The sequence below is a fragment of the Symsagittifera roscoffensis genome, chromosome 8 (genome assembly GCF_963678635.1).
Source record: "Symsagittifera roscoffensis chromosome 8, txSymRosc1.1, whole genome shotgun sequence".
In the NCBI taxonomy this organism is placed as follows: Eukaryota; Metazoa; Xenacoelomorpha; order Acoela; family Convolutidae; genus Symsagittifera; species Symsagittifera roscoffensis.
In genome coordinates, this window is record NC_087069.1 from 26,079,286 (window position 1) to 26,096,666 (window position 17,381).

The 17,381-nt window shown below is 35.5% G+C and overlaps 1 protein-coding gene across 1 annotated transcript; it reads right to left on the bottom strand.

Annotated features, from left to right (window-relative positions):
• Positions 1-6: 6 nt before the first annotated feature.
• Positions 7-3,846, bottom strand: LOC134853160 (uncharacterized). Its single transcript, XM_063869116.1, has 4 exons — positions 3,165-3,846; positions 2,651-2,806; positions 781-922; positions 7-381 (listed from the first exon to the last, which is right to left on the bottom strand). The coding sequence occupies exons 1-4, from the start codon at positions 3,257-3,259 to the stop codon at positions 100-102; spliced, it is 675 nt and encodes a 224-aa protein (XP_063725186.1). The 5' UTR covers positions 3,260-3,846; the 3' UTR covers positions 7-99.
• Positions 3,847-17,381: the final 13,535 nt, after the last annotated feature.

A 17,381-nucleotide genomic window follows, 5' to 3' on the forward strand; every position in this document is an offset into this window, starting at 1 on the left:
CTCCATGGACAGAAAAAGAGCATCCAGTATTTTGGTCCAAGGGCTTCAGTCCAGTTCTGACGAAGACTGCGAGAATACGTTTTGATGCCTTTGCGGTGTTCATACGTAGTCTGATTGACAGCTGTCAAGTAGAGAAACATTGAGTGTGATGAGAGGTAGCAGAAGTGTATTTAGAACTGCCAAAATGGCAAGGGTCATGTTGACTACCAGAAAAAAAGATTGGCGTCTGGATCCAGCCATGAGAATATGTCCCATAATATGGTTGACTAGTTTGGAGAGGTTGTCTGGGTTGAAATCGTACGCGATTGGGTAGTAGATGGTGAATACGAAGAGAGAATAAGCACAGCAAACGGCCCCCCAGTATGGAATAAACATGAAGTGCTACAACAAAATATAGAGTTCGGGTCGCCTGTAATATATGGTAACTGGGTTATATATTAATGTCAAACTGTAAATGGCAATATCGCTGACCTAAAGCGTCTTAATTGGTCAAAAAAAGTTTGTGTTAGAATGGTTAGATTTTTTGATACAATTGTTAAGTACTCAAGGGAGTACAAAATTGATTTCAGACTTCAAAATGAGCTTTTTTAGATTGATTATTTTGTTTAGATTCGTTGATTAAAAAGAATAATACTAACAATTCGGCATTAACCTTACTTCGGCTTTTGCTCCGCCTTTCGACGAAAGCGGAATACTTATGCATGATGCTTAGGCCGTTTTTTTTTCGGTCAAATTTCGACTTTTTGTTAATATTAAATGCAGATGACTATGAATACTTGCCTTCAAGTTGTAATATCCAACGCACACTCCGTAAAAGTAGCAATGGTGATCTCTTTTCAAAACAGTGGCTTTACATACGTCGCAGTAATGCATGCGGGCTGTCCTGCTCGGATCTACTGCAGCTGGACGGTAGAAGTCCCGTCTGAAAAAGAGAAAAGTATGATTGATGATTGCTCAAATAAACAGCCTGCCAGTAAACTTCAAAAACTCAAAAACAAGATTTGATCTGCTCAAAACCTCACTTTTTTCTAATTTTGGGCCGGTATGGTCCATGTTTCAATCGGAAATGGGCAGGTCTGTTTCAGTTCCGAGACCGCTATGGATTCTGCTTTATTTGGGTACTCTTTTTATGTTTATGTAGTCTAATTTAAGCCCATCTCATGAAAGACGTATGCTTTCAACTTTTTTCAGATTGAAAGTTTTTTAATTCAATTGTTGATGCTTTATAGTTTGCTAAATTATGTTTTGTTTCTGCTTTTCGATATGACAAAAATTCATCGTGATAAACAAGTTTAGACGTTTACTTTTCAGTTAAAAACTGTTTTTGACTTTAAAAAAATCATTAAAATATAGATTCTGATTTCGAGCTTTCTTTCTTTGGTTTTTAAAATCCGCTCATTGAAAGAAATTTGTTCCGTTTACAGAAGTTAAAGCTATTTTTCTCAAAATTCTTGGCCGCCAATTTTAGCCTACTTGTACCTACTTGTTTTTTTTGTACCTACTGATATAATGAAAACGTTCAAATCATCGGTTTAATAACCACAGTAATGTATTGAGTCATTTTTTTACCCCTATCTTTTCGTGTTAAAGTGCTTAACTCTTTGTTCCATTCGGTTGTTATTTAAATATTGTCATAACTTGACTTTAGTAAAACTCCAATTTTGAGTCCCTACGAAGTGCCCCCAGATTTTTTTTTTGGTTTCGATAATCAAATGCACTTGACTGTAACTGGTCATTACAGTAAGTTTGAGCAATTATTGTTGTTTTATAAGCATGTATAATTACATTACTTATTCAAATCTGGGCAGTAGCTGTGTTTGTTTTTAGCGGAATAAACTTGTTAACGAAGCTGTTGACTGTTTTTTTCGAAACATTCATTTCGCCTTCAGTTTCTTTATTATAAAACGGTTTTTTTTTTGTGTTTCACTCCAACAAAAGCTTAGAATATGAGCAGCTCATTTTCTTTATTTAAAGTATTTATGTTCAAAAAAGTTTAAAGGATCTTTTTACTTTAATTTGACAAGCCCGTACCCAACGAAGGCTGTTTTTCTAGATAAAAATGTTTTTTACATTACCTAGCCAATTCTTTTTTGTTACAGAAATGGTATATTACTTACTTAGTTTAAAAATAAACAATTTCAGTACTTTCTTAGTTTAAAAATAAACAATTCAGCCAGAAATCAATCACCTCAGTGCTCAACCGCAACGAGATAAACATGCTTTCTGATCAGAAATAAGACAAGAAATAAAGAATTTTAAGAAAATTCCTGCTTCATTTAAACATTTCACAAAGAATTTCTGCATAGAAAATAAGATTAGATGTAAAGTATTCCAGGCCAGAAGTAAAGCATTTTCTGGGTACGGGAGGTGTTAGATATAACCGTTTCAAATTCTGATGTGCTATTTGTCTCATCTTTTACGTACGTTTGCTTCCGAAAACTAATTGATTATGATTTTCGTATCAGAACAATCAATTTTAAAAGGAAGAAGATTCTTCCACAGCATTTATTTTGAATTACATTTGCTAAGTTACTCGTTTCTGATTGGTTGAAAAAACCTTAGGACCAAGTTAGGACCATGTTAACATCCACGGCTTTGGGCGGAGAAGACGAGGATGTCAACTGGTCCAGAAGGAAAGTGTGGAGCTTACCTGGAAAATACCATCTGGAAGTAGTTGTAAACCAGACACACCCACAGATAACAGAAGACGAGAATGTTCAGGATGACGTAACTGTGGCAAAGATAAGGGAAAATGGTGGGAAAGTAGACAAACGGGAGGAGCAGCGAATATATTAGGATCATGGCGCTGAAAAAAAAAGATAAAATGAAAATGTAAAACTTTTTTTTCCAAGAACTTTTTTTAAATCATACATATTCAGAAACTTTTTTTTTTTCGTAGCTTGAATTGGGACTGAAATTTTTAATTGCAACCTATTTAAGAATAAAATGTTAAGTTATGACAGCTGAGTCCCTTTAAAAGCAAGTATGAAATATGGGTCCTGCGACTTTTTGGCAAAATTTCACCAATTAGACGAATGCTCACCCTGTTTCGGATAAATTTAGCTCACAAAAAACTTCCGTGGACCCTTCTAATTCTCTAGGGACCCAACTGTCATACTTGCACCTAGAAAACTTAAAGAGGGACAAGTAAAAACTATACGTACTTGATGTACCCCAGACCCAGGTATCTGAACTTGTTCACATCCACTTGCTTGTCTACAAATTCCTCTAAGTCCTCGCAACTCATTCTCTTCGCCATTCGTATAAGTTCTTTCGGGGAAGTCTAAGGTTAGAATGAATTAAGAGTTACATATACAAAAGCCTTGGCAGCTCCTTTCGCTTTCTAAACAAACGCTGAGTTCAATGAAGGTGATAATTTTAGTCAAATTAGATAATTTTGCTCAATTGTCAAAAAAGGATGCGTTTAAATCATACATCTGACTACTTCAGACAATTCAAATACATACAACTGCCATTAAGGTAAAAGCAAAAACTCTTATTGCTACGCGCACTACATTTTTCTTGTAAATCTTGTCAATATACGGAGAAGGTTTCAGAAGTTTATTACGATCTAGGGTTTGGTTTCCTGTCAACTTAGATTTTACAGGGTTTTCGAAAACGTGTCAGTCGTATCATAAGTATCGAAACGTTTTAATACTTTAAAGGAGGGCGAGTAAATTAAAATGTTGAGTGACTCGATGACTTATTTACAGTTTTTTCTTCGTGCAAACAGTGTAATGAATTAATGGCTGGAAGAAATTGCATGTACAGACGGGACTAGACGTGCTTATTATATAATAATGTTAGAATATATAAACTGTGTGTATATTTATCACTGCACATGTTTTTATCTCACAGAGGTAATATTTTTTAAAAGGCTTTGGTCGCAAAATGAGACTATACAGATGATGACAGGTGGCCCTTTTTAGACAAAAGGTAGCTTGCTTCTCTCATGATTTCATTCGAAAAGCTAAATGCAGAATATAAATGAGCTTGACGCAAAGGTAAACTTGTGCTAGCGCAGTTGAGACCAACTTCACGGGTAGAATTCCACACATACAACTTTCTGATCGGTACTAGATTCATGAAATTTACGAAAACTTTGCATTCGGGGAAAAAGGCTACTGCGGAAGTTTTCATATTGTCAAAATTTATGATTTTCATAGCGAGTGATTTTATGATTTTACTGGTAAAGGAGGTTGCTTTTAATTCAAGATATAATCACATAAAGTGTTTTTAATGAGTTTTCATTGTCGTTTCAACGTATGTTTTTTTATTATTACCCTAGCGAGGGTGCTAGACGTTTTTCCTGTGAATACTTTTGTTCATAGAATGATCAAATTGGTAAATTTCAAGACATTCTCAATTTCTTGATAACTTTAAAAAATGCTTTCTCTTAGGTAGTAAATACGGATTATATGTTTCCGGCAGTAAACATTTTTTCAATAATAATCATGAAAAGTAGTTGAATTTTTTCTCGGATCAGTGGTTTTCGGCCTACTTTCCGTCGGATCATTACGTTATCTGGTATTATTTATTATTGGCCTACTTTGTCAGCATGGTTTTGAATTTGATTCTTTCAAACGCGTAATTTTATAAACTTTCTAAACTGTATATAAACTTCTGTAATTTGTCGCTTCACGAAGTCTGGTTTTAACAATCATAAATTTGTTAAGTTTTTCGTCGGTTCAACGGTTTCTGCTTTTATCCGAATACCTAAATTATTTTGGTAGTTCTGAGGTAACAATTTCTGATTGACAAAATCGGGGATTAAGAATAGGTATGGGTTGTCATTTTTATACTTTTGAGACGCTTCAGAGTTTTTTTCGAAAGTCGCTGAAAATTCTCACTAACTATATCATCGATTTTCCAAAAAATAGGACTATTAAAAGTACCGGATACTACATTGTGTGTCTGCATAATTAACTAGTCTCTTTTTACCTCACTTAATTTTCAACGGCCTTCGATGTTTTCAACGGTGGGAATACTTGAACAATTTTCTTAAATTTTTCTCTCAGAGACTAAGTTGTGAAAGATTTTGTGTAGGAGCGGCGACCTTTTAGTTTTTGAACAAAATGCGTTAAATCCATCGTAAAATTTCGTTTGTTGAATCTTAAATCATGTTGGTGTCTTCTGCAGATTTGTTTTTCTCATAAGCTGACCTGTCAAATTCGGAAAAAGTTCATTCGGACTTCATTCTCTCGTAAACTACCCTGCCAAAATCCTAAAAAATTTGTTCTGAGTTCATTCATTAAAAACTTGGTTAAGGGAATCATCCCAGTGTATGTGGGTCCCTGTTATATATTCAATCAAAACAACAGCCTCGAAAAAAAATTCCCGCTCGAAGCAGCTACGCCATCTTTTTTTGTTCAAAAACTGTACTGACTTAAGAAAAGTCAAATCAGTGAAATCTCGATTGTTTTTTTTTGGAATTTATTGTTTGTTTCATTAGCTTGGGTCAGAACGGTCAAAAAGTACTATTTTTTGTCCAGTTGATAGAAACATAAATTGCTTAATTGGACCCCGGAAAGGTGTAGACAGGTAAAAAAAAATTTTTAAAAGGACATTTTGTATTAGTTTGTAAATGCAGAATATGAATGAGCTTGACACAATGGTAAATTTGTACTGAAGCGCAGTTGAGACCAACTTCACGGGTAAAACTCCACACATACAGTATACACAAAGAGGCCGTGGCAGATTTCGCGGAGTGAGTACGAGGGGCCAACAACACACTTCTAACGTACAACAAAAACAACGTTATAAGTGCGGCAGACCATTTGACTCAATCCACTTACAATCTTGTCCAGCAAAAGATAAAAATTGCTCAAAAAATGCCAAACGGGAGCATTTTGCTAAAGTATGCCGAACTAACACAAGTTAATTATCTAGAAGATAGAAACGAAGAACAGCAAGAAGAACCGGAAGGAACCAACGAAATGACAGAAAACGATGCAGTTGCGTTCATGGATTTTTCATCCACTAACGGCTGGGAAAAATAAATTTTCATTAATGGCAATATCTGGGGCGTTCGAGGTAAAGAACTTGATTGAAGATGATCTAAACGGACATATTGTTAAACTAAAAACAAACACGGATGTTATATTCACCATCGCGGACTCGGGAAGCCCGATGTCATTTCTACGCGAACAAACGGCACTCAGATTACAGAAAAATGACAAATCGACGATGTTTGAACATATCACACCGGAACACGCGGCAAGAAATTTAGAATGTTGCAACGGCGAATTTATCATTCCCGAAGGAAGACTAATAATTGCGCTTGAATCCTGAGGTTGGACAATACAATCAGCACCATTCATAATAGTGGATGACCAGAAAGCGAACAAAATAAGTAGAAACCTACTACCCAAAATCGGCAAAGACCAATACAAAAAAAAACCAGATGCTAATTATACGAGAAACGGAAGACTTGAACCCCGAAGTTATACATTGCGTTGAAAAACTTCAGACAACTGTGTATACAAATTGGAAAACCAAAAAGACACGTAATGCGAAAACATTTCAAAAAAGATGCAATACCTATCCGGCAAAAAGGACGTAGGATTCCAACAAATTTATAAAAAAGATTTGAAAAAACTAAACACACTGATTGACCGAAAACACATCATCAAATTGGATAAAGAATTGGACAAACAATTTATAAGCCCGATTGAAGTATCGGTAAAGAAGGACCAAACATAAAATTGGCATTATACACCAAAAAGATCAACAAATTCATCCACAAATTAAATACCAAATGCCAAACATGGATATCCTCCTGGACAATACTGCACAATTTGTAAAATCAGATGCAAACTACCAAACATTACTTTCAACGCCTGACCTACGGTACGCATACTCACAAATCCTTTCGGGTAAACGTACAAGAGCGCAATTCTATTTCAGCCTTATTGAAGGCTACGCCACCAGGACTTATCAATTCCAGACAGGATTCTTCGGCCTAACAGATATACCGGCAGAATTCCAAAAAGCAATCATATTGACGCGCGCAAACTGCAAAATATATATGCTTAATTAGATAACATATTAAAAATGACCAAAGGATCATTCGAGCTACATAAAGAAAAATTAAGACCCACTTATTGAAACTGGACGAGGAAAACCTCGCAATCTCACTACTTGACAATTAAAAAATTTAGTATTAATGAGCAGGGCGAATCAGACCGGGAGGAGAGCTTGTCAAACCCACGCTGTCACCACCGACAAATAACGACAATCACGATTGAAAATTGTTCGACAGACAAAATACGAACTCCACAAACACCCCCGCAAGCGGAAGTCAAGGAGCTAGAGAGTTACTGACGGGTCTATCCCTCTTCAATCGCTCTTTTCAAAAAGCATCGAGAAAAACCCACCGCAGAGAAAACAAAACGAAAACTCTACGCAAACTTCGCAGAGAGAGAATTCCACGCTCTCAACAGCAGTACACGAAAAGTACGAGTATTGTGCGAGCCGCGTGGAAACAACACAATCCAGTCAGGAGGAGCTCCCACTCAACATCGAGCCTCAGCTATGACAACGACTCACCAAACACAATTAGAAGCCAGCCATGAGTTAATCACGGAGAGACTGGTCGCAACGCTCGAATAGGGACCAATTTAGAATTGGAAGAAGTTACGCCGTTCTTAGAGGGGAAACTTCAAAAAGACCTTGTTAAAAAATATTTTGCCGCTGCCACTAAGAAAGATAGATAGAAATATGCCACTACTCTACAATTGTGTCAAGAAACGCGATTGGTAGGCAATTAAAAATGCATACTGACAATACTGATACAACATCCAGGACAGTGCATTTTCCAGAGGACTGCCTACTGATGGATGAGCGAATAGCAATTTCGACTCAACTCCGCCAAACAGTGTTAGAAAGCATCCATCTAACGCATTCCGGGTCAGCAGCTATGTTGGACCTAGGTCAACATGTTTGGTTCCCGCACATACACCGCTCCTTACTGCAGATGGCACAGAGCTGCCGGCAATGCACCGAACAAAGTAAAAATCTAAAAGCTGCAACAGGGAAGCAACATTCGTTCCAAATGGGTTCAGTGGTTGAACCAAACGAGAAATTTCCATTAGACTTTGCCTGGCCCTTTCCCAATGGACCTAATAAGGTTGCATACATATATGTTGCTATAGATAAGTGGTCAAAAATTCCGATGGCAAATTTCGTTTCAAACACAACGGTAGACATTACAAAAAAAAAATTATGCAACGATATATTTCAAATAATGGGGTGTCTAAATAATAAACACTAGTAACATCAAGCTAACTTTTGCACCGATAGATGATCGTGGATCGATCGGGGCAGTAGAAGGAATGATCCAAACAATAAAACGAAGATTGGGGGTAGTGAGATTAGACAAAAACCATACCCCGTATAAATTAGCCTCAGACGTAGCCGAAATTAGGAAAACAATTTGAATCACTCCACATGAAGTAACAAAAATCTCACAATTTGAAGTTCACATGAGAAGAAAGCCAAAAAATGCACTCTCAAACTTAGTCACTAGTAGCTCCCCTAATAATCTAAGTTGGGAAAATGCAAAAAACTCATATTTAGATCGGAAAAACCTAACACAGGCGCCATTTCCAGCTGAAGTCATGTACGACGTACAAATATGGCCAAAGGACGAATTAGCTAGCAAACGACGCACAATACAAACTCCAAACCCCCAATCGGCAGAAGCAACAACGTCCACAAGCAAACAACCACAAACACCAGTTGTGAAAAACAGACGAGCAATAGCAATAATTAAAGATAAGATAAACATAGGATATAAAAGAGTTCGGCAAACGGTACACAAAAACATGAAAAAACGAACGAACCCAACAATTGGCAAGGAAAACCATACGTATTGCAATAAAGTCGAAAGTTCCAAAAACTTTTAAAAAAAAACATACAACCACGGAGGGAAAAATTTTGTTTTATACAACCCACACTAATTGGGTTCAAAAATTTGGTAAATATGCAAGACTGCTAAGTAATAGTGGATTCGCATTCGTGCCTAACCGTTTGACATACGGGCCTTGCAGGCCCTCAAGGCTAAGTGATTATGTCGCGTACAAATCCGCGCGGAAATCCGTACCTTGCCTATTTTTTCAGACATTGAGCAACCGAACGCCCCGCTCAAGGAGGTTACAACAACGGCTCTCCCAAAAAGATTAACACGCATACAAAAGACAACAGGACAACAAAACAGCCCAACGAAGAGACGGACAAAACCCACAGGGAAAAGAACAGGCAGTCGAACAAACTCGAGAACACCCGTGCGGTAAATGAGTTTTCAAACAGAATCAAAAACAAATGAGAAAGACAGTAAAAACAACAAAACATCGTAAGCCCTAGAGAATACATCTTCAAGCGAAGAAGAGGAACATTCGTCAACAACATCGGAGAACTCTGCACCGTCACCGAAACGGCTCAACCAATTGAAGACACCTCCAACAACGATTGCCGAACCAACCAGAAAATCAATGAAAAATCGTCAGTGCATTATTGCAAGGGCACTCGGGAACAATCTCTTGAACAATACAATTGACAAAATAAAAGAAGGTCAGAGGAAAAAACAATTCAGCATAGAATCATCAACAGACACGACGTCGACAAATACAAGGCCGAGCAGAAATGGTTTTTACTGACAAGTCACTCGAATTCCAGGCGTGCATGAAACTCTTTGAGAAAAAAAATCCTAAGCATAAAGAAAAACTGACAGAAACAATAGATCTTGTTTATCCCGTAGACAGCCCAAACAGGGACACTGCTGAAGTACTATTGACAGAAAGAAAAGACGGGAAAGAAGACAAAGCGACCGATAAAGAAGAGACAACTTATGAAGAACACGAGAAGCAGGTAGAAGACGACAACAACAACGACGATGATCTGACGAATTAAAGCAGAGCAGTTAATTAAAAAACTTCAAAGGAGAGAGAGAGAGAGTCCCCCGAAGACTATAAAACTCAAACCGTCCCATATAGATTTTATAAAATCCAGCCCAAACAGGACTGAAAATTTCATTTGTTTTCCCAGGAGAATGTCATCAGGTACGGATTGATAATCGTTAACTACTTATATAAACTCAATGTGATGAGTAAACTTACTGTTGGTCATATGAGTTTGTAAAGTTCAAGAGAATGAAGAGGCTGAGCTAAAACTCAGACGACAATAAACGGTTTAACCAATCAGTTGCTTTACTTCACTTGCTTACGAATTATTGTTTACCACTCTGTTCGGATTCTGTAGTAGAACTTATCATACGTACTAGTATGACACAGACCTATCGTTTTAACTGAGTTGATACTGACAAAATGGTGACTAGGAGGAGGACCAAATTTGCTAAACATTGGGAGTTTTCAGCTCGTTTGTTTTCTAAATAAAACTGGGCACATTAAGCTGCCTTCGTGGAAAAACAACATTAAAAACTACAAAAACTACAAAAAACAATGGCGAAGTAGCTTTGATATAACAATTTTTGACACTCAATGACTGTTCCGGCAAATAAAATACAAAAAAAAAACTTTTTAAAGCTGTTTAGGTTATTTTAAGATTAAAAAATTCCGCAATACATACTTCAGTTTTGAGAAAAAATGAATAAACGGTTTGAAACCTACACAAAATCAGATCCTTAACAAGTTAATCCATCAAGCTCTTAACTTTGGACATTTCTTTTAAAATTATCTTGGTCCGGTGAGAATCTTTTTTTTTTGGACGATTCAAACTCAAAAAAGGAGTAAAGTTTGAGATGTTGAACTACTTAAGGAGAATCGCTAATATGAACTTGGTTCTGATTTTTGTATAACTTTATTAGTTACTGGGTAGAGTTGTTTATTGTTGTCTCATCGTCGAGCAAAGGGTACGGTTTCAATCCGAGTAAATGACAACTCTTTGCAAACAGAGAATCAAAATTGGCCATAATTTTGACGAGGTAGAGTTTTAGACACCACTAAGCTGTTTCAGAGGATTCTGAAGTGTTAAAAGAATTTTCACCTACAAGATCATTTACTCTTAACTTTTTTATTTTAAAAAGCATGAAGTACTCAGTCAAAATAATTGTACTGGCATGAAAAGGGTCTTGATGACAGAAAAAGTGCTTATGAACAGTTCAGATTTGCGCGTTTTGAGACGGACCTAAAAGATCTCAAAACATTTTTTTTGCTGGTATTAAATTTAAGAATGCATAAAACTTTTTGCCACACAGAATTGCGATGAAATCAGTGAACAAACGGTTCTCTTACATGTAAAAACAAAAATGAAATAGGAACACAGGCTATAGAAAACTCGAGATGTTATAATCAAACGTGAAACCAATAAAATTAAAAAAAAAACAGTATAACCAATACGATCAGTGAAACTATTGATTGTGTTTCTTGACACTATGAAACGAAATCAGTTGAAGAAAGTCCTTAATTGTTCAAGTAAACCTAACTCAGTTTTTTTTTGCGGCTAGAAAAAGGCAGTTTTTTATACTATAGCTTTGAATACCTACGAATGTTTGTCGAGGTACCCACAATTCGCTAGTTTTTTCTATAAATCGTTAAACCGTTAACAGTTAGTTCATCTTAAATACTTGGATAAAAATGCTCGCTTACATTGCAGTAAAAATATTTGCCAGAAAAAAAACACTAACCTATTAACTAATTATTTTTTAGGCTTTTGTTTAAAACTTTCAAACGATTTTTGGGGCCAAAAATTAACCATGATTTGAAAATTTTCTATGAAAAAAATTGGAAATCGGCCACGAAACTTGCGACCAAGGTGAGGACGGCGCGACCAGATTGATTCACACATTTCCAAACGTTCGCGACCAAAGCTGAAACGGCGCGATCAAAAGTTTCTCGCTGATTTAGCGAAATTGTTTAAAGCGTTTCGATCTAAAGTTTGTAGAACATTTTACAACTTTCAGCAAAAAGACCAATTATCACCCTTTATTTCGAATCTTCGGAACAACAAAAACTAACATGTTTTGAAGTTTTAAAACTTTGAATATCCTACCATCCTAAACAGTTTTGTGAGTACTTCTGAGGATCAACTAAAGCCTTTCAACTCCAGTTTTTTATTGCCAAATTTAAAATCTGATAATTTTTTATCTGATGAAATGCAATTTTAGTATTCTTTTACACTTGCATACTTTTTGCATGCATATGTTTGGATTCATTGTTTTTCACCAGTCTATTATTTCTATAGATAGAGCTTAACAAGTCTTGAATTAATTGAAAGATAATATTTTTCTTAGGAACAACTTGAAAATTTGATCAAAGAGTAGTATTTTCTATGCTTATTTTCAATTGTAGTAGGCCTAATTTGAAATCTCCAAAAACTTAATTTGAAATCTCCGAAAACTTTTAATTTGATTTCCGTTTTCAAAACTTAGGCATCATCTCACACAAAAGTTTTTACATGAACTAACATAGACGAAATCTGCAGATAAGCCCTTTTAAATTTAAAAAACGCATCACAATGCGCTGATGAAAAATCATGATAATTCGCCTGCTATTAGAGAGCTGACTCTCTTCATTGGTGCACCAAAAAATGTACAAAAAGCACGGAAATCTAATTAAAAAATTTCTTGAAACAAAAAAGTTTCCGTAAATTTGAGAACCAAATTTTTTTATGGTTATATTTGAAAAACTACAAAATGTGTTTTGAGGCCACCTTCTCAATAAAATGACAAATAATTAAACAGACTGAAAACCCGAAAGCTTTTATTTTTGAGATTACTTCAGTTTTTGAGATTTTGCATACAATTATCTTTGCATGCTTATTTATCTTAGATAAATTTTATCGCTTTAGCTTGAAGCTTTGCGGTGTTTAGTTTCCAGAAAACTTTTAGAAGTAGTTTCAAACCTTTTAGTTTGAGATCGTTCAGTGTTTTTTAGACACTTTTAAAGAGATAAAAATTTTGATGGATTATTCATAGACTTAAAAAAAATCAATTTTGACGTTTTCAAAGTTTTTATCCGGAATAGTTTAGAAAAACGCAGCCTTTTCAAAATGTTTTTTGTTTGACACAATTCCACGTGAGATAGTTTTTTAAATTATCGACTGATTGTATTCGGTCACTAAATGAGTAACCTGAACATCTCCTTCTTCAAGGGGTGGAAGAACTTTCCTGTAACCTTAAAAACATGCAACGTATTCCTGCTATGGTATCACATTGAAGCAATTCTTGCTTGCTAATCAACATTAAAAGTTGCGCAAAATTGAAATATAAGTCTCGCAAAAACGCTTTGCGACATAAGTCTCGGAAAAATAGTAACGAAATTTCGCTCAAATCTGGTAAAAGTGGCTTCAAATATTCCAGCTGTTCTCAAGAAGCGGTAGCCAGCAGAAAGACAAGAAATTTACTCCAAAAATTATCTTCATATTGTTTGGAGCTAGCTTGTGGTGCGTTAGCGAAAACTTTTTATTACACAGAAAAATTTAACAGAACGGCAAAAAACCTTACAAAAATGAAAAAAATTAAGAAATAATGCAGAAAGGATCTACATAAAAATCTCCGCCCCTTTCAAAAAAGGAGGGAGGAGATTGTTGAGTAAAAATGGTCAATTTTTCGACCAATCAGAATGTAGCCAAATTAGAAATCTCAGTGCTAATTTATTGTGTTTATTTTAGGGGTGGAGATTGTTAAGTAGGTATCATGGGGTAATATCAAATAGATCCCGCAGAAATTCAACAAAGTGTTTACCAAGAGTTTTAAATATTAACGAGACCAAATATTAGCGGCATCTTCTATTAAGAGACCAAACTGCATTTTTTGCAATTTGTAAGCGAGTTTGGCAGCAGGTCGACAATTGCTTTGTCGTGGAACTAGCAACAAAGCTTTTTGTTCTGACTTTCATAACAAAAGTAAGGGAATATTTGTGCTCGGGGTGGGCTTTTTCTTCAGACAAGTTTCGACTTTTTAAATAGCCATTTTGACCAGATTTTTTTAAAAATCATTTGAAAGGTGTTGTTGTCCTGTGCCTAAATTTTAGAAAAACTATTTTGCCTGTGATCCCTCTTTTAAAGTTATGGGGGTTTATGGCCAATTTGGGACAATTAACGCGCGATAATTTTGCGCTATTAACGCGTAAGCGGAGATTTAATCCGTCTTAGAAATCGTTCCAAATGGTTGAAGAAAACTTATAAGCCATATTTGATTTGTTATAAGGAGCAAAAGTACTTTATATGATGTGTGGGTTGATGATTTTTGCAAAAATTTTCCTTACGAGGCCAAACTGTGCATTTTGTGAATTGTAAGCTGATTGCACAACAGGGACGCTCCCTTTGTTCTTTTTTCGTTCTTTCTTTTGCTTTGATCGTTCCGACAACACTTTAGCATGTTTTAAGAGTTGTCTCTGAAATCCAGGAACAAACAGACACAAAATTGTGCGCCTATTCAGTGCACAGTTTGGCCTCGTAATTTTAAATTTAAGAAAAATTATCTTATTTTTTTTACATTTAATTTTTCATGTTATTTTAATTTTTTTTCAAATTTACTTTTTCATGTTATTACTGGTCCATAGAACTTAGAAGGCAGTCGGAACAATCAGAGACTCGTCCTGATACGAGCAGTCTTGTTTTGCTTTGCTATTGCAAAATCCAGAAACTGATGGCTCAACATTACGAGGCCAAAATGTGCATTTTTAAAATTGTAAGTGGATTCCGCAACAAGGACGCTCCCTTCGTTCTCCTTTTGTTCTTTCACTTTCTTTGATTGTTCCGACAAAATTTAACAAGTTTAAAGGCTTGTCTCTGGAATCCAGGAACAAATAGAACCAAAATTGTGCGCCTATCCAGTGCGCACTTTGGCCTCGTAATGAATCATACAACTGCTTTAAATGCTGAAGGCGTTTCTTTAAAATTTTGAATCACGATTTGATATTTTTGCTCTTAATGGAATCCGCAGCACAACCAACGTAATTTATCGTCCAAGGTTTTTACTTGTCGTTTGCTTGTTGTTTCCTTAATGATTAAGTTGGTATGCAGATTTTGCTTAAAATTTGAAAGTAAGTTCAAAGACTTGTATCGGGGTGCCAAGACTAGATTTGTACAGAAAAGCTCAGCATACGAGGTATTCATCTCTTCGCGGAACACCGCAATTGTGTCCAAGAGGAGAAATTAAAAACGAGTCTCTTTCTGAATAAATTTCAATTAAGTCAGGGGAAGATTGTAAGACAAACAAGTGGAGTATTATTGAGTTAATATACTGGATTCTCATTATCGGTAAATTACTCTCAAAAAATTCTCAAAGAGTCAGAAATTTACCACTATGAGAGTGGCTGAGGTGTATTTATGTTCATTTTACTGAGTTGTTGGAGATGAAACTGTTGTTATTGTCTTTTTCAGAAAATAGCCATATTTCTGAAATAAATCAATACTTCTTTTCGATTTCTTGATGCGTTGATGATTTTGGTGGAAAAACATTTTGCTATACTTCAACAACAACAAGTTGTTCTTCCAGAAAGCATTGTTTTTATATCACAGACATCAAAGGTGTTGGGGCCATAATATGTATCAATCTAAAGCTTTTCAGACGTAGTATGAATTCAGAAACTATTTTAAAAGTTCACTCTCGAGAAATACTGATCCGGATATCTTTGGTTTTCTGTTCAATTTGAAAACAATGATTGGAGTAAGAAATTCAGTATATTTTGCCCCATGCACATAAGATTGAAAACGTATAAAACCATATGCAAAAATTAATGTGTGCATTTTTAAAACTAATTCAGTAGCTTTTTTCAAACAAAAAATGGACGAAAATAGAACAAAAAAACAAAAAGTAGGAACCGCCATCCTTGTTTTATAATAACTAATGTTGTGTTCTTTACTTGACGTAACCATGTCAATTGATCATTTTTTGCGCTAATTTTTTGCCTAAAAAAGATGCATTTAAAAAATGAAAAGTTGAAAAATCACTGCGCAAGTGAAAAATTATTCAGTGTCCATTAATGTAACACTTAATGCGAGAACAATACAGATCCAAGAATTGCAACTTGACTGTTTGAAGTAATAGATAGTAGGTTCCGCAACCAATAGTAGTGGCGCAACAGAGCCAAGAAAAAAGCTTATTAATGAGAAGTCGTGATTTTGACTGTTGTTCCGAGCTTTGAAAATTGGGAAAAACTTTGAGGGGGCCCTGATTTGGATGTTTTCCTCATTTTTTTTGTTTTCAACACCAAATCAGGCATCAGGAATAATGATTGGATCATTGGATTGATATATCATATTTTAGGCCCGTTCAGTCAAGTTTTAAACATTGCAAAATTTTGAAAAAAGTTCACAGTGTTGAGAAAAACTTGTTGAAATTTTGGTTTCTGGTCTAATTTGGAGCGAATAAGGACAGCGAGCAGGCGATTTTATTTGTTCATTCAAAATAATTACCGCAAACTATCAAAGGCACTATCAACTTTTCGAAGGTTTTTCTAGCGCTATCTTGGCAATGAAAAACTTCAAAATTTCAAAAGAGTTCTGCAAAACAATTTTTTTTTTGTTTTTTTGTTTTTTTTTTCAATTTAACTGTTGCCAGCTTTTTTTTACTCACTGTGACTGTCAGTTATGCCTAATTTCTATGTTTTTTTTTTCAGATAGTTTTATCACACGACTAAAAAATCAAACAAAATTTAGAAAAAAAACATGAAGAACCCGTACTAATATTTGTAGTTAAATTCAAATCTGATCAACGAAAATATATACAAATTCCATATCTGTATCAATCCTGGGACATGTCTCTTTTTTCCATGTACAAGTCTGAACCAGACATCTACCAGACATGATAATTTTTGAAAAAGGCAGATCTAGAGTCAGATATGATCAGACTTGAAGTACACCTGGAACAGGCCCGACCATACCTGGACCAGACAAAAAAACGACAGCCCTGAGAATAAAAATTTAATCGGAAATGCCATTTAAAGTAGGGAAAATAATAGTCAAAGCCAATTAAAATTGATAGCTAAAGGTGCACTTAAGATTTTGACAAAATAAGCACTGAGAGAAACAAAAAGTATATTTTGAGATCAAAGCAGAAATGAAAAGGTAATAAAGATATTGTAAACAGGCACAAAAAAAAAACCTTTTTTATCAAATTCTTAGGCAAAGAATATTAAGTGCAAGTTTCCGAGATTGTACAGAAAATACGTCATCTCTGGCCAGGTATAGTCATGTCTGACCAGGTAAAGTCATGTCTGACCAGGTATAGTCATGTCTGACCAGGTATACATTTCAGACCAGGTATAGTCTTGTCTGACCAGGTATAGTCATGCCTGACCAGTTATAGTCATGCCTGACCAAGTATAGTCATGTATGACCGGGTATAGTCATGTATGACCAGGTATAGTCATGTATGACCAGATATAGTCATGTCTGACTCAGGTTTAGTCTGCAAATGG

What these genes read in the sequence shown, in the direction of transcription:
- LOC134853160 (XM_063869116.1), bottom strand. Translation starts at nt 3,259, where the DNA reads ATGGCGAAGAGAATGAGTTGCGAGGACTTAGAGGAATTTGTAGACAAG. An exon ending in TTCCAGATGGTATTTTCCAG is followed by an intron (nt 923 to 2,650) that starts GTAAGCTCCACA and finishes TCTCTTTTTCAG; the next exon opens with ACGGGACTTCTACCGTCCAG. An exon ending in TTGGATATTACAACTTGAAG is followed by an intron (nt 382 to 780) that starts GCAAGTATTCAT and finishes ATTTTGTTGTAG; the next exon opens with CACTTCATGTTTATTCCATA.